This window comes from Hippocampus bargibanti, linkage group LG16, assembly GCF_051943395.1.
Source record: "Hippocampus bargibanti isolate YZ-2025 linkage group LG16, ASM5194339v1, whole genome shotgun sequence".
NCBI classification, from domain to species: Eukaryota; Metazoa; Chordata; class Actinopteri; order Syngnathiformes; family Syngnathidae; genus Hippocampus; species Hippocampus bargibanti.
The window spans coordinates 9,442,425-9,464,691 of NC_142749.1; the positions used below are offsets into that span (position 1 = coordinate 9,442,425).

Here is a 22,267-nt window from a genome sequence, read left to right on the forward strand (position 1 = left end):
GGACAAACAGTGAGTACACAGCTAGAGATGAGGACATCATAGCGATCACCTCAAGGATTATTTCTTCACTTTGCTGCTTTTGGAATACAAAGGTAATAGATGATATTACAATCACAAACCTGACTCAAATGTTTATAAAAAAAAACTATATATATATATATATATATATATATATATATATATATATATATATATATATATATATATATATATATATATATATACAGTGAGACCTCAACTTACAAACACCTTAACTTACAAACTTTTCGTCTTACAAACGTCAAATTTATGAAAATTAAACCTTATAATAAGCACTATTTTCATAATACACACCCACCACGGCTGGCGGAGTGATCTTCGGCGGAAGCACACGACCGAACAGCACCAACAGTCCTTATGGAAGGTGACTCTTCTTCCATAAACCATCAACGACCATCAAAAAGGTAAATACAACTTTATTTTACAGCACAGTTTATTTATGGGCGGCCCGGTAGTCGAGTGGTTAGCACACCGGCTTCACAGTGCAGAGGTCGCCGGTTCGCGTCCCGGTCCGGCCTCCCTGTGTGGAGTTTGCATGTTCTCCCCGGAAACGCGTGGGTTTTCTCCGGGTCCTCCGGTTTCCTCCCACACTCCAAAAACATGCTTGGCAGGCAGATTGACCACTCCAAATTGTCCCTAGGTGTGAGTGTGAGAGTGACTGTTGTACGTCCTTGTGTGCCCTGCGATTGGCTGGCAACCAATTCAGGGTGTCCCCCGCCTTGTGCCCGAAGACAGCTGAAATAGGCTCCAGCAACCCCCGCGACCCTAATGAGGAATAAGCGGTACGGAAAATGAGATGAGATGAGATGAGTTTATTTAATTACAGCCCTCATGCAATTCCCTTTGACCAAGAACCTCCAACGCCATTCCATCAAGCCATGAATGACCATCACAAATGTAAATAAAGTGACTTTATGATACAATGCAGTGTATTTGTTTCATTGCAATACAATAGCACATTTATTACACATAGAATAAGGTATGTTGTTGTTGTTGTTGTAGTTTTAAGGCTTATTTAGTTGAAAAGTATATTTTATGGAAACCCGGGAACGGATTATTCCCATTTTAATGGTTTCCTATGGGAATTTTTTTTTTTAGATACACACTTTTCGCCTTACACACTCTGTCTGGGAACCAATTAAGTTCGTAAGTTGAGGTCTCACTCTCTCTCTCTCTCTCTCTCTCTCTATATATATATATATATATATATATATATATATATATATATATATATATATATATATATATATAATGTATTGTATTATGTATATGATTGCTTTGTTATTGTCACGTTCACAAAACAGATCTACCAGCAATCATCCGTATATGATGTGACTTCGTGACCGCTCACATGTTTATATTTACTGATTGGCTGAGAAAAATCATATGACCCCAAAAATGACACGCGCTGTGACGCACATGACACACATCGCTTTGGCTTCCAAATTTGGTTCCCCTCTCATCATCACATGCAACTGATGTTGTGTAACTTGATTAATGACGTGTTATGTCTGCAGGTCAAGTTGGGTCACGCTATTGCTGAGGCATGTGCAGTTCAAATAAGAACATTGTTGATTCCATGTGTGTCGCTGACTCAGGTGGAAAAGATGAAAGGCAGCGAGGTGGCGCCCTCGGCGACTGTCAAGTTCTTTGGTGCTGGCACTGCTGCCTGCATCGCTGACCTGGTCACCTTTCCATTAGACACGGCCAAAGTGCGACTGCAGGTGCGATGATGTTCATGAGTGATCCCCAACCAATGTGCCATTGAGAAATTGGCATTATTTCAATTGCAAGTGGAAAATTATTTATTGACCTGAAATAACGTGTCATTTGGTAGATGACGTGACCAGTTTGGACAATAATCTAATTGCAGCTTTTTTTTAAGGTTTGCCTGCCATTTTTTTGTTTTGTTTTATAACACCACATACGTCAGAAAATTGAGGGTTAGGACTACATAAACATTCAATACAGCGTTAGAAACCTTAGCCTCATTAGCCTTCTTTCATCAGAAAAAAAGAATTAATTCCTAAATTATATGGGTCTGGAGTGATATGAGCTTGAAATGAGGGTGGCTGTGCAAACTACTATGCAATACATACATATTAGTTTATAAAGCGCTTTAACAAGAGCTGGAACAAAGCATGGAAAAAAATGGAAATGATGCCCCCTTGTGGGTGACCAGCGCTTTATCGGCACCCAAGCATGAAAGACAAAACCGGAACAAATTTGGGAATGGCACTTTATGTAATACTTTCAATTCCACCCAAAAATTGTGAATGGCAATGAATTAGTCAATTGTTCAGCTCTAATCTTTGTTCATCTATTTACGCCAGTGATGTATAGTGAACTCTAAACCTTAGGACTGTGAGGCAGGCAAGCTCGTCATGCTAACATGCTGCCCGGATGAAAATGAATCATGGTTAGTGCGTGGCCGTGTTTTTAGGTTCAGGGCGAGATTCGCAAAGCTGACGGTGCCAATGCCAGAAAATATCATGGGGTTTTTGGCACTATTACCACAATGGTGCGTACCGAGGGACCCACGAGTCTTTACAACGGACTGGTCGCCGGATTGCAAAGGCAGATGACCTTCGCCTCCGTACGAATCGGTCTTTACGACTCCATGAAGCAATTCTACACTCGAGGCACTGAAAGTGAGGAACCCAGAAGAATGTTGTCATTTCATGAAGGCGCCGTGATAGTAACAAGCTCACGTTTAAAGGTTCTGGGATCGTCACGAGGATCATGGCAGGCTGCACCACCGGCGCCATGGCTGTGGCTTTGGCACAACCAACCGACGTGGTGAAGGTGCGCTTTCAAGCCCAAGCGCGCCGGCCTGACGGTGAGAGGAGATACAACGGTACACTGGATGCTTACAAGACTATCGCCCGGGATGAGGGAGTCCGAGGACTTTGGAAAGGTAATACGGTATATACGGCTTCTATCACGTCTCGATTAATATATCCTGCTTCTGAATTACCATCCTTCCAGGGTGCACACCTAACATCACCCGTAACGCCATTGTCAACTGCGCAGAGCTGGTGACCTATGACATTATCAAGGAAGTCATCCTGAAGTACAACTTAATGGCAGGTGAGGCACATTGCAAGAATGAGGAAATACCCCAAAACAGATTTAGTACTATAAAACAGACACAAAATGGGAGGATTGAAATGTCAGAGTGAGCGCACAATTTCCCACCAGTCCAAATTTGTGATTGTGGGTGTAGTGCAGATGACATGACTTTGCTTTAATATAACTACAGGAGTTAGCAGGACTGTTACCCATGATCTTCTGTAATTTATTGAAGAGCACTTTAATAAACACATTACGTGGGTGGTGAAAATGTTTATACGGAGTAAATCAATCAAATTAAGATTAATAGAGACACTCCACTCTGCACACATGTAAATTACAGTGAGAATAGTTTTTGCTTTTTTGATTGTTGCTGTGCCGATGACCATTTTGTGTTTGGGAGCCTTTTAACTGAGCGAGTTGCTTATTCTGTAGCCACAAAGGGACATAAGTCTTCTTGTGCCGGTCCCAAGCCCGGATAAATACTTAGGGTTGTGTCAGGAAGGGCATCCGACGTAAAAGCTTGGCCAAAACTAAACATGCGGATCAAACCTCTAAAGATGGAGGACACTGATTTGCTGTGCGACCCTTTGAAGGGAAAAGCCGAAAGGAAAAGAAGAAGAGATCAAATCCGTCATGGCAGACATTAGTCCACAAAATATATAAGGTACCATTTTTAAAGCACTGTATAAATGGTCACGATATATTTCTTTGTGAGATCATATTATTATTATTATTACTGCATCTATTAGCTAGCTAGCCAGCTTTCTATATATTTGAGTTACTTCCGGGTCGAGTGAATGCTGGCGCGTGTGGCTGCCGCCGTTCACCCGCAAAAAAAATATCCTGTGACTGTAAAGTGTCCTTGAGTTTTGAAAGGCGCTTAGAAATGAAATGTATTATTATTATTACTGCATCTATTAGCTAGCTAGCTTTCTATCTATTTGAGTTATTTCCGGGTTGAGTGAACGCTGGCGCGTATGGCTGCCGCTGCTCACCCGCAGAAAAAATATCCTCTGACTGTAAAGTGTCCTTGAGTTTTGTAAGGCGCTTAGAAATGAAATGTATTATTATTATTATTATTATTATTATTATTATTATTATATTGTAAGACTAAATAAATATTCTTATTGGGTGGCAGTAACTCGATCAATTTGCCCAGACCTTTTTATGGATTGGATTGTATTCGCCTTTATTAGTCTCGCAGTGGAGACATTTACATTTCACAGCAGCAAAGTTATAGAAGGAAGAGGAAAGGAAGAAGTAGAAAAAATAAATAGGCAGCCACTCTCACGTCACCATCTTGAGGTAAAGACAACAACACAAAACTAAATAACAAATAATGTGACACAACACAGTCATTCAAGTTAAAACACTTTCTGCACCCGCTCTGTTGTATGAAGCAGTTCTAGATGAAAGAGGATCAAAGCATCCTTTTCACCAGTGGATCAGGGAAGTCTTGGTGAAATGTGCACGTCTACTAGAAGCTAAATGTTAAAAGCAAACACGAATCTGTAGCATCCATTCCATTGACGAAGAGACTGTCTCACATCTCCTGTCCCATGTAAATCCGCATCAATTCCAAGCCGCGACTTTGCGTTATGTGCATCAAAAGTATGGGCTGAGGTGTCCCCCCCGCCCCCTCCATCCATATTTGATGAAGGCTAATTGCTTTTGTTCCCTTACAGACAACCTGCCGTGCCATTTCACTGCTGCCTTCAGCGCAGGTTTCTGTACCACTATTGTGGCTTCGCCTGTCGACGTCGTTAAAACACGCTTCATGAATTCAAATGCCAATCACTACAGTAGCGCCGTCAACTGTGCTCTCGCCATGTTGAAGAATGAAGGACCCACCGCCTTCTATAAAGGGTAAATAGATGCCTGTGTGCTATATGTCTTTTTTCATAGGAGCTTTTGTCATAACGTTTTGTGTCTTAATGGAGAATTTTGTTTTCTGTCAGGTTCATGCCTTCTTTCCTGCGCCTGGGTTCCTGGAACATCATCATGTTTGTCACCTATGAACAAATCAAACGTGGCGTGACGCAATATTGGGAGTCGCCTTTTTGAAGCCTCATCCAGAAAGAATTAACACAGACCAAAGCTTAACGCAAGTGCACAGTTACGACGAGTGAGATTTTTTTATCTTTGAGGGAGGCGGGGGGGGGGGGGGGGCTGTGGTCAGAGCTCAGGTAGATCATAGATCAATCCACAAATTTCAGCTGGCAGAATTGATGCAAGCCCCCATTTGCAATTTAGTAAGGGCCCAAATATGCAGATCCAAATGTGGTCTGTGCTTGAAAATAGAATGTTTATGTTTACAAAAACAAACTGGGAGATCATATGGAAGTGATGCTTATGTTTGTATTTTGTTTGCTTATGTTTGTATTTTTTTTTTTCGGGAGACCACATGCAAGTAGAATGAGCTATATGATTACAAATATGATTGGTTTGTTTTTGGAAGGGTTACAGTTCCTGTTTGTGAGCCACGTGGTCAAGTTTAATGGTGGGATATGCACTTATATACATTGATTTGTTGCTGGTCAATAAATTCCAAACATGTAACAAAAGTGTTAAAAAGAAACAATAAAGCATCATTTTTTTTAATTAAAGTATATGATTTGTATTGCCTGTCTATCAAAGTCACCGAACACATTTCTTACTTGATACAATGGGAAAATGGCGATTCATTCCATAAAATCAGATTTACACCCATTGGGGCGTGTAATTGACATTTTACTGATAAATTAGTTTGTGAGCATCAAGGGAAAAAAATCATGTTTGTTTGATTTTCTGGTTAAACTGGTTCGACATTGCCACAACTTGCCATATGGTGAATTGATGACTATTCTAACAAGGGACGATGATATTTTAACACCTCTGTCATTGGTGGGAGATGTGCAGCTTCATTGATACAACATATTGGCTTAGCAGAGACACCAGGCAAGCCAATGAAATACGATGCAAGAGCTGTACAAGCATGTCTACACTACTATATATACTACTACAATAGGTGGTTGTGGTTTTGAAATGCTCCAAATATTCTGACATGATTACATAATTAGTATACTATACATAAGGCATATGGCTGGTTAGTGTAAATGGGCTGTGACAAATTGCCCGAGGCAATGTGTCATCGACAAAGTTGCATACAGCATGACTCAGAAGTTTGTCATTGTAACCAAGCATAACGGAATTCCATTTCTCACTTGATAATGACTAAAGAAGACTCAATGCGATCAATTTTTAAAAAGTAGAGCTTGTTTGATAAGATCTTTCCTGTCTGGGGAGAGCCTCTCTGGAAACTGGATGCCAAAAATGAGGATGAGGTTTCCTCTCTGGGAAGGATTCTGGGAGAGCGGCATCCCCTCTCCAGTCACCACTTTTTGGTATGTGAAGCTGCAGTGAAGCGATACACAAAGTGGAGAAAAGAAATGAGATACGGATAAAGAAAACCCGTCGGCTTGTTTCTCATGGTATGCAAATCTTTAACTCATTGAGTGCCAGGTTATTGTCATTGTCACTCAAATTGCAGGAATATCGAGTTTTAGGACTACATAAACATTCAATACAGCATAAGAAACCGTAGACTCTCTTCTTTCATCAGAAAAACAGAGTTAATTCCTAAATTATTTGGGTGTGGAGTTATATGAGCTTGAAATGAGGGCGGCTGTCCAAAATACAATGATATACATTCATTTTGGTTTATATTTCGCTTTATAAACAGCTAAAGGTGGAACAAAGCGCTAAAATGGAAAGAAGGGAAATGCAGCCCCTTGTGCAAAAGAAAAATATGGCCAGAGGCCATGGTCAGCGCTTTATCGGCAACCAAGCATGAAAAAAACAAAACCCAAACAAATTTGGGAATGGCGCTCTATGTTATACGTATTTTCAATTCCCGAATAAATTAGTAAATGGCAGTGAATGAGTTAAAGATCAGCGTTTTGTGTTTTTCATTCCAGAAAACAACATTGTGGAACACAACAGAAAGAAGATAGAAAAAGATTCAGTCATTGAAGTGAAGCATTGTGGTGATTAAGAAAAGCATTGAGGGAATTGGCCATTTGCATTCTCGTGACATCACAAGTAAACCGTTTAGACTACAAGAATACCGATGGATGAAAGGGAGATCATCATCTCTAAAAATCCATATATATTACGTATATTATATTGTATCTAACCTAAAAATGTTCACGATGGAAACACAGACACCATTTTTGAGTTTGTCTCTGCACGTGGATTCAGCACTTTGCTGTGCTGAATCCAACTAATAAAGTAACGTGTCATTAAATGGGCTGCTACTTTTTTTTGCAATTTTGTGACAACACAGACGTGACATCAACAGTGGCAAAAAGTTTCAAATAAGAGAACACTTACTGCACAATGTCATTGATGGGAATGTTGAGTAGTCTGCCATCAAGTGTTTCCACATTGACAGAGCAACCCGTCAACGCCTGTGAGGAAAGATTTTTGGTTACCATTTTAGTCGCCATTCCACACGTTGCATTTGTGGCTCTGAGCGTGACTCACCATTGCTAGTGAAATTTGGGCCTTGTAGATCAAGTCATTGTTTTGTCTTTTGAACTGAGGGTGAGTTTTCTGTCGCACTATGAACACAATATCCGCAGGGATTTTGTTTGGGCCCTGTAGGTCACAAAATTGTTGTCTCATAAAAGATAAGAGTTTACTCTCGTCACACAACATAAAAATCACATGCGGCATCATTTGTGACTATTGAATTAAAGTGATTTCTTACCTGATCCCCCTCTTTGGAAAAAACGACCTTTGTGCCTTCTTTCCATCCAGGCTTCACATCAATCGACAGAATCTTATCCTTAATACCAGACGTGTAGCCATCATCATTCATAACCTGTAAATTGAATTACAAGAAATGCATTTGTATTTCTTTCTTTGTATTTACATTGTATGGTTTCTTCGATGTAAAAAGTTGACATTTACTGTCGAACTAAACAAAAGAAACAGAATTACACACAGCGTATTCAAAATACCCATACATTTATCGATGTGCAATGCAATAAAAACGTTTTTGTTGTTTTGTTTCATTGCATTAAGTACTGTAAAGGGGGGAAAACTGACCCTTCGTGATATCTTAATTTTTTTAGTGCAACCATGGAAGAGGTCATCCAAGGATAAATGGAGATCCCTTTCAATGGGGGGATCTTGTGTCTTGACCTCTTCTGGTAGCAGGCCACCCAACAGCAGTGGGATGTCATTTGTGTAAAAGTCTGACAAGAGACAAACAGACATCATTGCAGTACCGAACATGCATTTAAGATCAAACGTTTGTGAAAATTGTGGTACCTGCGAATGGGTTGTCACTGCCAAAAAATTGCCGGAAAGTTTTGTCTGGATTGCCGTGGTATACGTATTTGGTTGACCAGGCACCACCGCTGCCAAACTCATATGGGATTCCACCTTTCAGGCCTTCCACTCCAAATTTGTCATATGTTGCCTTTTTCCGAGCTGCCACAACATCATATCCAGGTTATGAAGTGATAATGATCAACCAAACAGATTTTGATGCTAATTTAGGTCCACAAAATTGTCAAAAGGGGAAATGAAACAAATCATCACACAGCAAATTGGTAGCTATAATAATAATAGTTATTATTATGGGTTATTAAATATGCGAATCAAACCTAAGAAGAAGATGGGTTATTACTGTGTTTATATCACATAAGTGTAAGCGTCATAGAATGATGTATTGTAAAATGTTTTAATCAAAAACAACATGCTTACGATCACTCAAAACATCATAGGCTTCACCCAGTTGGTAAAATTTCTCTGCACTTTCTGGTTCTTTATTGCTGCTCGGATGAAACTTGAGTGACAGGCGTCGATACCTGTAGAAAAGAGAATAAACTTCTGGCGGTGTGTCGACATTACGAGGTAGACTTACGCCTTTTTTATGTCTGCGTCTGTCGCATTTCTGTTTATTTCAAGTTTGTCGTAGTATTCGCTGCACATTGCAGCGTTTAGTGGATGGTCTTGACTTGTTTTTCCTCAGAGGTATAAAAAACACTACAAAATGTATTAAATTAGTGCGAGATAAAGTTTTAATCCCACGACGTCCCCCCAATCCTTGTTTTGGGGGTCAGGATCATCGAAACAGCACACTAAATTATTTCAACCTCAATTGTATCAATGACGGAGTACTATGCCACGTTAGTTATTTTAAAGAGAGTTACGCGAATCAGGGTAATGCCAAGTGACTGACGTCGCTTTCAGCTACATAAAAAGCACATTTAAAAGCAGAAAAGGGAAAAAAGAACCCACTACAACCACCGGTTCAACTAAACAACGGTACAACAATCCATTGCGGAGGAAATGTTTACATGGGTTGCTAGGGACCCGGGCTATCAAGGGACCGTCAATAATGGGTGGAACGCAAACAAGAAAGCTTTGGGAGAAGCGGTGGGGGCATAACAAAATAAATTTTAAAATACCACTGAAATTATGGATCAGCAATATTCCTCACCATACAGGCTGGTGTAGACATTTACATCCCAGGCATATAGTTATATAGGTCCATTGTAGAAAAAAATGTAAACTTAGAACTCATTTTACAGCAAAATAAAATCACAAAGCCTAGTCGTGCCCTAAGTATTAATGAATATAAACTTTATACTTTGGAACACTATCAACACAAACGGAGTAAACACTGTCTTCCTTGAAATGCTTTCCCCCCAAGCATCCAAAGGTAATTGGACTGAATGAGAAAGTGATTTTCAGCAGCAGTAAGAAGTTCATTTTAATTTTGTTCCTTTTAAAATCAATTTCAGACAAATTATTGTATATAACTTCCCGTAGACACAAGCTAAAATTGCACAATGAAAATTGCATGATTTACCAACGATTTAGCAGTGGTAGTTGGATCGCCCTTGACAGGCACGTGTTCATCTGTGAACAGTGCTCTAGATATATGGATATTTTATTAGCATGGTCAGGACTCATAAAGACTGAAAAAAATTAAGAAACATAAAAAAATCACAATTAATCCAGTAGAAATAAATACAAGTCCATCCATACAGAAAAAAACAGTAATGGAAATAGCAACAGCCAAACGTAGCAAAAAAAATTAAAAAAACAACTTAATCAACCAAACTAGAAATGATGCCCTCATTCTACATTAAAATACACGCATTCGAAATTTTTAGTGTTTTCTTTAAAATGACTGTATATATCAGAAAATCTTCATCACACACTATCATCAAACAAATTGCTATATGATACTCTAACAATAAAAAAAATCAAAATAAAGAGGGTAGAAAACAGAAAGCAAGAAAACAAATGGAGCATATGGACGTTCAAAGGGAAGGTGTAGTGTCGGCCCACGTGGGCATCATGCTGGGAGACGGGTGACCTCGCTGGTAAAGGTTATTCTGACATGTCATGCTTGTTTGTGAATTTCAGTCTGTGTCGACACGAGCTCTCGCCACGATAATGCCTGTTTGCTTTTAGTGCAACCATTTCCACGTTACACAAGGATAGCCTGTGGATAACACAGAATGATGTATGAATCAGTGCAAGGTGAGGTTAATAGAGCCACATTGCACTTGACACTGTTAATGCAATGCTCTTTTATTTATATAACATGCTCAGTCCATTTGGTGCCTTTATACACATTTGCCGTTTGGTTCCAAAAGTAACGTTTACACAAACGACCGCCACCGCGTCTCATTCCGCTTCTGCCACCATTTCCATCCGAACACGGTGAAGTCGTTCAAGCTCAAGCTGTGAATACTGTTTCCATGTTTGTGTGGAGAAGTGCGAATATCGATCCGAGACTTTAATGGCTGCCGGACAAGAGTGAAGGTCTCCCTTTTCCTTGGGGTATGGGAAGAGGCCGATGTAGTGAAAAGTACAGATACAGACAAACAAGCCCAGTCAGAGAACCGCCAGTGATGTGGCTAAACTAGCAAGCACAACCGCCTTCGCTGGCAGGGGGCTCTGCTGGCTTCTCCAGTTTGATGTCGATCACTGAAGGATGTATGAATTAAGGAATGTCACGTTTGATTATGATATATTCTGATTCTTAACGACTAAAGTCTGCTCAAGCATTGTTTTGCTGAGATTTAAAACAAACCACCAAAACTGCGCGGCAGACATGTTTTAACCATGAAGCTATTATAAACCAACGTAAATCAACTCATGAAACATGAAAAGAAAGCCAGATTTACTTGGATCAAGGGCGTCATGGTGAAATGTGCACGTTTGCTACAAGCTAAAGTTTTGAAAGCAAACACGAAGCTGTAGCATTCATTGATGAAGAGATTATCTCACATCTCCTGTCCCACGTAAATCTGCTTCAATTCCAAGCCGCAGCAGTTCCACATCCGCATCAGTGCTCTACGCTGGCGCTCCTTCTCATGGCGGGCTCAAGCCATGCATCCATCCAGACGCATTTCATATGAATTCAAGATTAATTTGTTATTTTAGCCCACTTTCTTTCCTTTCCTCTTCCTTTCATAACTTTGCAGCTGTGAAATGTAAATGTATCCACTGCAAGGCTAATCCAATCCACTAAAACTAACCTGGAAGACTACAACATTATGTAGAATAAATCTGCTATTGTTTATTGACATAGATTAATGTTTTGCTTGTGTATGTTTACTTAAAAAATGAAGACCTTGGAAAAATAATCTCAATAGAACACAATCATAATACAGAGGATAGATATGATGTGCTTTGACAAATCCGCCAATTTTCAAGCAATGAATGACAAGGCTTGTACATTGCTGTCAAGGGGGCTTAGGGTTTTTCAGGGTTTATGACAAGACAGACAGCAAACATGCACACAAAAGGATACTGTCCTCTCTATTTTTGTCCTGTGTTGTGTCCATTCCAGGGAGGGCGGCTGCCACGCGACGGAAGAGCTGCAGTAGGAAAAAATTCAATGCATTGTAATAAAAATAAATACATCAAAATACCATCCAGACAAAGACATTGAGAGAATTGCGCACATTGTGAAACGTAATGAAATGGCTTCTCGATGTATTGGCGTGATTAAGCATCTGGTCCACCTGAAACTCTCTAAGAGGAAAATTCTGCTTTCCGCTGAGGGAGCTACAGTGCCACAAAAAAGTATTTGCACTTTTCCTGGTTTCTGTGTTCTTTCCATATTTATCATACACAAAGATTTCAGTTCATTAAAATAATTTTAATAGCACACAGACACAACCCAAGTGAATTCAAAGCACAGTTTCTAAGTGAAAATATAATTCATTTGGACACATAAGGGGGAAAAAATCACAATCTGCCAGCTGTTAAAAAATATTTGCACCCCAAATTTAATCATGGGTTGTGCCATCCGTCAAAAATACCGTATTTTCCGGCGTGTAAGGCGCACCCCCATTGAATGTTGTATTTTCAAACTTTTTCCTCATATGAGGCGCACCTTCAATGAATGAAACATGTTTTCCAAATATAATATATCAATAATAAGTTGCTTGTTCTGTAGCCACAAAGGGACATGTCTTCTTGTGCCGGTCCGAAGCCTGGATAAATACAGAGGGTTGTGACGGGAAGGGCATCCGACATAAAAGTTTGGCCAAAACAAACATGCGGCTCAAACCTCTAAAGATGGAGGCCACTGATTTGCTGTGGCGACCCCTTGAAGGGAAAAGCCGAAAGGAAAAGAAGAAAGAATAATAATAATAAGCTTTCAAAATATTAGGCACACCACATTATAAGGCGCTACAGTAGAGGCTGGGGTTACGCAATACTTCTCCGGGAGGCAGGATGTAGTGGGTGGCTGCTGACATTAGTTGTTGTGGCTTAATATTATTCACGTATTAGGTGCACCTGCGCATATGGCACAGCGTCATCTTTGGAAGAAAATCAAGGTTTTGGGGTGCGCATTATACACCGGATAATACGGTAAAGGAAAACAATAGTTTGCAATATAATTGGTGATGAGTCTTTCACATTTTGGCCAACTTTTCTTGGCAGAATTGGTTTGTATGTGATAAATACAGAAGTAAAACACAAAACTCAGGAGTGGGGGGGGGACTATTACACAGCACTACAAGTGGCAAGTGAATGATGACTTTAAAGAAAACGCTAATGTTTCATGATCGTCAACATGGAGCAAATAGTCTCGGAACAGCAGTCCAGTGAAATGGAATGTTACGAGGGAGTATTAGGGGAGCGCTCAAAACACAGTCTCGTTGCAAGAAGAAAAAGTGTAAGAATAAATCATGAAGAAGAAATACTGGTAATTCAAAATTCTGAACGTAAATCTGCATTCAAGGATATTCAAAGTACTGAATATTTCCATTATCATTCTTGTAAATGAATGACTCAAACTCAGAGTAATAATTTGGGTGCTTTTCAGAATTCCTCTAATACTCCTCGATTGTAAATTCCGACAAATCTTTTGATATTTATCAAGCAGTGTGCACATTTCATTTCAAATTGCCTTTTTTGTCGCCCGTGGCCAACACAGCAAGCTTTTAAATGCTGCACTTTGTAGACCGCATACTTAAAAATACATCCAAACAATGATGCAATTCACCAGAGTGACTGGTTTCTTCCAATCCGTCATTCCTATCTTTATCATCAAAAGACAGTCAGAATAAATGGCCGCACCCTCCCATGACCACCCAGGGCCAGATGTCAAAGACGTCTTTTCCGCATGCGTGTGTAAGGCCAAACAAAGCCAAGTCAATGGACAGCATGAACACACGAACACGCACAAACGTTGGAGGTAGCGCACGCTCTACCTGTTTGACATTGTAGCCTGTCTTTGCACTGGTTTCAATAAACAGAACATTCATGTCTTTTGCTCTTTGCTCTCCCTCCTCTGTGGTAATCTGCCTGTGATGAGTCACAGCGAACGGGGACGCACACAGCCGACAACACAAATGCAGACAGACGGACAGACACAAAAAAGGGAGGTAGGGGGCGGGAGTACAGATTGAATATTTTTAAATGAATGAAAGAGTCGTGCTCATCCCTGCTCCTACTGCCACCTTTTCTCAAGACCAAAAGTTCACCATCTGCACAACGAAGAGGGAATGCAAGTCTGAAAGGAGACTTAGACATCACCTACAACAATACTTATGGGTGTTTTTTTAAAGGACCCCCTCAGATGAGTAACTTGGATGCAGTGTTGGGGTCACTTTTGGAGGCGTCGACAAGGTGACAGCATCAGTGGTGACTGAGCACGACGCTCGCTCTCGATCTTACCTGTTTGACATTGTAGCCAGCTTTCGCACTAGTCTCAATAAACATTACATTTAGTTCTTTGGCTTTCCGTTCTCCCTCCTCAATAGATACTTGCCTGTGGTAGATAAAGGGGTTAAACTTTGACATCATACAATAATGACAATAACTTGGGGAAAAAAAACAAAAAGCCATTTTACAAGGCTCCCCATTGTATATGTTACATTTCTAATGAGGTACCATTATATTTTTCTATGATAACTATACTAAGGAAAAAAAACATAATTTCCCCATTTGCAGCTCACTTTTTATTTTTAGTGTATTTCTACGATGTCACAATAGTGTATCAACACCCTGGCTAAAGGAAAGTGGTACTTCCTGACAAGAAGTAATACATTTTAATCAAGAAACTAAAAACGATCATGCAATGTTTAGTCTCCGCGATTTGCAGACTTTCAGTGAGTCTGCTGTGTGTAGCTGTTCTTCCTCTGCCAAGGAGCCATTAAAACGCTTCATCTATCAACCAACAGTTTTTTTTATTTATAATTTATTGTTTGACCATTGGCATTTTACAAGTTACAAAGCAGCAACCTTAGACATCTGCGCCCACATATTTTTAGAACTTATTTCAACTGATTTCAAAAGATAAATAACTGCAGCAAATTTAATGTCTGGATTTTTGTTTGGTAGGCCTGTGGCGACCCCTTGAAGATAAAAGCCGAAAGGAAAAGAAGAAGAGGCCAAGTGAATAGCATGTTCCAGATCTTCCAGGCCAAATTTGACAAAGCTGACCAAGTGCTAAAAAACTACCTGCTGCTATTGTGGTCGGTGCTATTCAAGGAAAAAAGAAGCGTAAAATAAAACACCCCTCCCCATTATCTTTTAGCAATGTATAACAAGTAGCCCTGAAAGATGCCAAAAAGCAAAAAATGGTCAGCACAACACAGCACAGTGGAAGGGTTTATGGACGGTAAATGCAGAGATGCATCTGGGAAATAAAAAAGGGAGCCAATTGGCTCCCTTGTGTCTGAACAGGGGGCCACATTCAAAAATTGATGGGGCCCGATTTAACTGGATTGCAGATGTATACACAACTGATTTAAAGGACAACCGATGTCACTTTTTTGTTTCTTAACTGACATCAGAAAAACGTTTTATAGCATCTAAAATACCCATATTCAAAAGCAAAACACCAATAAAAATGACTTAAAGTGTCCAAAATCTGCAAAAAAATGAGCTGCGAATTGGGCATTTTCAGAAAGTCCCGCCATTAACAGCAGTTTGCTACAACAAATTGTCACTACCCCCCGCAGACTTAGATGGTTTCTTAAAAAACAAGCATGTTTGTTTGTTGCCTGTTTTTAATGTCTTTTAGAGTTTTACACCTGTTCTCACACTCCATATTGCAACCATCTGCCATGTTGGATGTAAATATTGCAATGCACCATGGGTAAATGTATATTTCATTATCTCTCTCGGCAGTCTCCAGCGGCTCACGGAAAAGTTAAACATACCCCGACTTTGGAATGCAAAAAAACAAATGGAAAGTGATTATGGCTAAATACAGGTAAGGCAAGATGGCAGACGACGAACGTTAAAACCTCTGAAGGAAAACGAACAGTTTTCAATTGCTGTTTAACTACATTTGTTTCTTAAGCTATTTGAACAGAAGTATGTCATATGTGGCGCAGATCACGCAGCAATAGGCGCTAATCGTCATACACGTGTGCCGGTGCTGACGCAGTGGAGTTACAAAGTTGCGCCAGTGGCTGTCAAAATGTGTCAATGACGCAAGGGCGCGACCCAGATGCATCCCTGTAAATGTATATGTGACTAGGTTATATAATTGATGTATTTAACTTTTACTGTATGTTCAGCAATTTCAAAGTAATATGGAAAATAAAACTGCACTATTTGTAAAGACGTTGAGAATAACGTTGAGCTGTTTTTATTTCCACCTTGTTTGCACCTCTGCATTGCAGTGCTTTTACTGTGCTTGCACACACGAAGCCGATAGGACATTCAAAAATACACAAGATTAACTTTTACCCAGATTCATTTTAAATAAAACTTGAAAAAAAATAATTAACATGTTACAGTGTGTGTGCATGTGTATGTGTTTTAAATTTTACATTAGAGGTGGATTTCATTGACTACTTATATGTGAAAAATGTGATTTGGGGGCACTTTCGAACTTTACTTGAAGAATTGCCAATACATTTAATAACTATGTCAGGATGATGCGATCTTGGACTGTAGAAGAAATAATCTCAAATATAATCACTTTGAATGGAAATAGAAGATTTATGGAGAATAAATAGTTACAATATGATCATTTGCTCATTACTTTTGAAAGTGAATGAAAACGGTTGGAAAATGGCGATCATAGCAGCGCCAGCCACGCAGTGAAGACATAAATTGCTGCATCAGGAAACTCTGAACCACTCTGTATTGACATTCCAGCAGCAACAATCAATGCCTTCATTAGCATGCCAGCAGCAAGTGAGCGAGAAAGGAAGAAGAGTTTACCTTTTGTCTGCAAGATCGGTCTTGTTTCCCACCAACATGATGATGACATCACTTCCTCGCTCTGTTCTCACGTCATCAATCCATTTTGTGGTTTGCTGGAAGGAGTTCACATCTAACAACAAGATTAGAAGCATGAACATATAATATAATTTGATTTTGCTGATGTATTTAGGCATATATTTGTGAGAGTGATTACAGATAAGCAACTAAATGCATCTGAAAGGAATGACCACCCACTTGTGATGTCGTACACAACGACAGCGGCGGCAGAGTCTCTGATGTAACTTGGGATGAGGCTACGAAATCGCTCCTGGCCTGCTGTGTCCCACAACTGCAATCTGATCTAGAAGGCAGGATGAGAAAATTTCAGGAGGGGTGGAGGGGAACAAAAGAGACATTTGTGTGTGTGTGTGTGTGTGTGTGTGTGTGTGTGTGTGTGTGTGTGTGTGTGTGTGTGTGTGTGTGTGTGTGTGTGAATGGTTGATTTGTGTGGGGGCTGGGGGGTAGAGTTCGTAACCTATTGTGGGTTTTTACTCACACTTAAAAGGCAGAACGACATTTATAATGCAACATAGGCAACAAAATGACAACAGAGAGGGACCCAAAAATAAATAAATAAATCACCGTTCTGTCCTCGAGGTACATGGTTTTCGACAGGAAGTCGATTCCTATTGTGGCCTGAAACATGGCATATAATGTTCATTAGGCATACTGATTAATGCATTTGTCAACACAGGATTGTGAGCGTTGGCCTCACCTGGTAAGTGTTGTCGAAGCTGTCATACATGAACCTGGTGATCAGTGAGGTCTTCCCCACTGAAAGCAAAACCCACATTATACAGTGACTCTATGAAAAACGTCACGTCATATAATGCCTTAACCCAACGTGCCGAAGCTCTCCACAGATAACCGATGTTGTCAGTTATCATCCTGTTGTGAATGTATGCAGGGTGGGGTGCAGGAGGGGTTGGTTAGGTCACAAAAACTTGCCAGCGTGGACTGTGACACGAAATTGCACTGATTATCATTTCCAAGATGTATTGACTTGAAGATAACAAGGCAAAAGTCAACATGACACCCTGGCGTGTCTGTGTGTTAGATATATGATTAATAAGGTGGGGCCTGGTAGTAGAGAACCATTAAGACATTCAAATCAATACCTTTGAAGACGAACCGTTGCAAAGCATGGATTTTGCTTCTTCTTGTGTTGGCTGCATCAAAGCATGCCCTTACGGTACTCAATGACACTGCTGCCATTAAGTTAGATGCTCAAAATGTTTTGGCAGGATATAGAGTTACGCAGAGTTAATGTATGAAGAGAAAACCATTTGATTTGGAGCTGTGCCTTTTGTGTTTATCAGAATTAATATTGACAATAAAAGATAAAGTTTCAAACAAGCAGTGCAATTCAATGAGCGATAGTGAGTGTGATGCAAGCAATCCCTGAGCTTATATTACCAAGCACAGCGATGAGTCATGGAGACTTGCAGTGCATACCGTATTTATACTTAATATTGTATTGGCTTGAGGTATCAGACCTCTCTTGGGAGAAAGATTTTAAAACGTTTTGTATTGACAGGCTCTTTCTCTTAACGTTGTCCTTAACGAACGTTAAGGATTGTTGGTCGTGCCTTTTTTTCCAGTTGACATGGGAATTCGATGTTGTGCTTGACCAGAAAGTCGGAAGAAAAATACAGGAATGTTTCTGACCAGGTTTTTAACACAACGTAAGGGTTGGACGCGTAACTATCATAAATGGAACAACAAACGTCTGAAAAAGACGATTTAAATATATTTACAAATCAAATGTGTCGTTGTTAACCCATCACCATTATCACTGGACAAAAGCAATGTGTGATGTCATCGGTGACTGTTGGATTACATGAGCATTACGTTTTAAGGGAGGAAGCAATACCAGGAATAAGTTTAGAATTGCGTATCACTACGTTACGTGGCTAATAAGAGCTTGCTAGACACGACAACCGATTTAATCAACACTGCAACAATCCACCCAAAGTCTTCAGAATCATATCCAAACTGATACATTCATTGAACGCCGATTTAAAAAATAAACGAAAGCCCATTTGGGAAAATACTTACCACTTTGTTCCCCAAGGAAGACTAATTTAAATTTCCTTAGAGGGTTTCCAAAGTCTCCGGCCGTGGACATGGCTGTGAAACAATCTCTTTACGTGACTTCTCTGGAGCTTCCCAGCTAGCCAGCTAAAGCAAGCACTTGTTTTCGAAAAAAAAAATCTGTGAACGTCGAAAAGATACGTCCAAATCGAAACAGAAGCAACTTGTGCGTGGTTTCAGTGTTAAAATATCCCTTTCCAATTTTTAGACACTTTTATGACCACTCACCGCCGAGGTGCACTCAAGTTAGCATTACAGTACATTACTTGTGTGACATGTCGACTGGCGACTTGCCACTTTGGCCATTCTTCTTCGTTGTACGTCAATACCACCCAGAAATGACTGTGCCGCCCCCACTGGCAATAAAACAAACCACGGTGGAATCTGTCTGTACATACTTTAACAGATTATGTTGATTCATAATGAATTTACTGCAGAAGAAAAACACGAGATCCCCGTTTGATTTTTTTTGTTTTTCACTGTGATTGTATATATTTTTAAATCACTGTGCATTATTTATTTAAATGGTCGAATTGTGCAGTGTACATTACACCACAACTTGCCCACAGGAGGGCGAATTGTGACCATCCTTCACTCGTGAGGCGAACGTAATGCAAAGTTTCAGAGAATAAATTGAGATCATGTATTATTTCTGATCATATTTTCTTTTTTGTAGACGACATAATTAAAAATACAATATTTAGTTTAATGTAGATAATCTGATGTTCACTGAAATGATATGATACACTCAAAAGACCCCTTAAACACAAAACAGCACAAATCTTCTGATTATATAATCTGAAAAATTATGCTCATATTGACAGCCTTGTGTGTCACAATTGAACACGTTTTAAAACTGTGTTTAGCGGTGGTCACAACTTCAATGCCTGCCTGGAGTGGACCCTTTTTCCTTCTCTTTTTTTAACACATTGAATTATAATCAACAGTGAATGTATTCATAGCAAATACAATTTAAACTGTAAGAAACAAATAGATAATTTGATAAACATCGCATCGGTGGCCCGGTGACCTAGTGGTTAGCGCATTAACCTCACAGTGCCGGGTTGAATTCAAGCTCTGGCCTCCCTGTGTGGAGTTTGCATGTTCTCTTTGGGCCTGCGTGGGTATACATGTCATGATGATTGAACACTACAGATTATCCGTCAGTGTGTGTGAATGTGTGCCTTGCGATTGGCTGGCAACCGGTTCAGGGTGTCCCTCTGCGGAATGTCCGAATATAGCTGAAAACCACTACTCTGTTTGCAACGAATATAATTACACATTAAATATATGATAGCATGATGGAAAGTATAATCTCGATTTAAAATCTATTGGTTCATAAAACCTCTGAATATATTATGATAGAAAATGTAGTGAATCCATTGTGGTGCTTGAACTCTCTTTCATAAAGCAACTGACAAATGCAAGCCAAGCCTGCGAGCAACTGGTTCATTTGCTTTTTTACAGAAAAGACAATGAAATTCATCTACAAAAGGTTTTATGAGTTGACTATAAAATCCGGGAATATGGTCAATAAATCTTCTGTTTATATTTTAATGCTGTTTAATTCCGGTTTAGAGCAAATGACTATCAGACTGATTACATCATTACGAACTCATCTATGAATCAGGTTCATGCAAATGTTTTTACTTATTTGAATAACACATGTATCGCTCCTAAAAACATTTATATGAAGAGATGAGATGTAAAACGATGGAATTAAATTTTTGTAATTGTATTTAACTCATCGAGATCAAACAAATGTGGTTTTACACAATCGTTTTGCGATAAAACCTCTTTTCAAATCCAGTTTAATATCCAGTTTTGATTGAATCTATTCAAGAGCAATCTTGAGTAATAGTCATTTTGAAGGCTGTAATTTGTACCACTACAAAATGTTGCTCACATACACTGACTCAGAGAATTTTTTAGTAATTTATGGACCTTTTAGCTTTACCGCAATGTTTTATCAAATCAAAACTGAAAGAATACATTACGCAAGGTCATAGCGCAGAGAAGTGAGATATGGGAAGCTAACAATCATTATAATGTCAGTCACATTTATGTCATTGGAAGGGTAATTGAATCATTTCCAACAAATCATGAGCGAATAAATTGATAGCAGCAGCATACAGGAACACATGGGTGTTTGTTTACACGCGTGAAATGAAACGTGACCTCCCACTGAATGGCAGGTTCAGTAGATGATTGAATTTCTATAGCGTGAATGGTTAAAAGCATGGCCCATTTTTATTGTGGATCCCTTGCACGTATCACAAAACAGACAAACTAAAACATAACCCATTTACACATGATAATTTACTTTGCTGCTGCTTTGTGTAAACACAGTGAATGTGTGTGTGTTCATTCTTGAGCTGTAGGTCATTGAAAACACACCTGCGACTCTGTGGTTCATATCCTACACAGCAATAGTTTCCATCAGACTGATGCCAGCGCTACATTCTGCATGAGGCCAGAACCTCGCCAAACTGGAGCCATCCCCCTTCACTGCCCGCCTCCCCCTTGCTGCTCTCCTCCGCTAAGCCATATGTCCTTGGTATTCGAATGACCCCCAAGATGCTGAACTGACAAATATGTCTTTCACGCTGTCTGCTGTCAAACATTTCTATTTGTTCACTTATGTGTATGCACCGGATTTGAAAATGCATGATGGCGTTTGCTGTTTGGTTTCAGCATCAGAATCAGAATCAGAATCGCTGATTTGCTCTCCTGGTTACATGTTTCTGCAGTTCCTCATAGGAAGGCGGATAAATCATGAGTTGATCAATTTTGCCTTCCAAAATCCAAAGAAGCAGGAAAATGTCACCTCATTCGGTGACTTCATTGTGACTTGCAAGTTGCTCATGCTATAACTGCATTATCGACCTGCGCTAAACTACCTCGCCCAGTCCTCGGAGGATGGGGAAGCCCTTTTTATGACTCACAAACGTGGCTTCTATCACCCCACGTTTATCCCGTACATGTAGAAAAATGGATACCTTGAACGTGCTTCCTATATGTGATCGTACCAATCACGCACCCCAGCCTAACTGTGCACATGATGGAGGGAGACCTTCCCATTTCCACACCACCTAATATAAATCTAATGAATGCAGCTTTCAATGTCACAGCGAAGTGCAATACAGCACTCACGTCTCCTGAGAGGGATGGGGAGCACGCGGAATGTAATGAAGGAGGAGGCAGAGGGGAGTAGGGGTGAACAGAATGAAGAACATAGGGGCTGATTAGGCAAGGGAATATGGGAATGACATCCGGGTTGGGTCAGGGTAAAGTCAGTGTGTTGCCT

General features: G+C 39.9%; 3 protein-coding genes across 4 annotated transcripts; 1 reads left to right on the plus strand and 2 right to left on the minus strand.

The window, feature by feature from the left end:
* LOC148886341 (dicarboxylate carrier UCP2-like) lies at nucleotides 1-5,723 on the plus strand. Its single transcript, XM_089016350.1, has 7 exons — nucleotides 1-92; nucleotides 1,638-1,763; nucleotides 2,483-2,690; nucleotides 2,759-2,956; nucleotides 3,028-3,129; nucleotides 4,800-4,980; nucleotides 5,073-5,723. Exons 2-7 carry the CDS (start codon nucleotides 1,647-1,649, stop codon nucleotides 5,176-5,178), a joined length of 912 nt encoding a protein of 303 aa, XP_088872476.1. The 5' UTR covers nucleotides 1-92; nucleotides 1,638-1,646; the 3' UTR covers nucleotides 5,179-5,723.
* dnajb13 (DnaJ heat shock protein family (Hsp40) member B13) lies at nucleotides 5,462-10,547 on the minus strand. Its single transcript, XM_089016349.1, has 8 exons — nucleotides 9,029-10,547; nucleotides 8,869-8,972; nucleotides 8,431-8,592; nucleotides 8,206-8,354; nucleotides 7,865-7,978; nucleotides 7,639-7,752; nucleotides 7,486-7,562; nucleotides 5,462-6,507 (listed from the first exon to the last, which is right to left on the minus strand). Exons 1-8 carry the CDS (start codon nucleotides 9,094-9,096, stop codon nucleotides 6,348-6,350), a joined length of 948 nt encoding a protein of 315 aa, XP_088872475.1. The 5' UTR covers nucleotides 9,097-10,547; the 3' UTR covers nucleotides 5,462-6,347.
* Nucleotides 10,548-10,689: 142 nt separating this feature from the next.
* rab6a (RAB6A, member RAS oncogene family) lies at nucleotides 10,690-19,272 on the minus strand. 2 transcript variants are annotated; one of them, XM_089016352.1, is made up of 8 exons: nucleotides 18,925-19,272; nucleotides 17,582-17,640; nucleotides 17,449-17,502; nucleotides 17,062-17,167; nucleotides 16,825-16,936; nucleotides 13,854-13,947; nucleotides 11,939-12,005; nucleotides 10,690-11,109 (listed from the first exon to the last, which is right to left on the minus strand). In XM_089016352.1, the coding sequence occupies exons 1-8, from the start codon at nucleotides 18,992-18,994 to the stop codon at nucleotides 11,045-11,047; spliced, it is 627 nt and encodes a 208-aa protein (XP_088872478.1). In that variant the 5' UTR covers nucleotides 18,995-19,272; the 3' UTR covers nucleotides 10,690-11,044. The 2 variants fall into 2 exon arrangements, with proteins under 2 accessions (XP_088872478.1, XP_088872477.1); XM_089016351.1 differs by lacking the exon at nucleotides 13,854-13,947 and adding an exon at nucleotides 14,320-14,413 and having other exon boundaries at nucleotides 18,925-19,271.
* Between the last annotated feature and the right edge of the window lie 2,995 nt (nucleotides 19,273-22,267).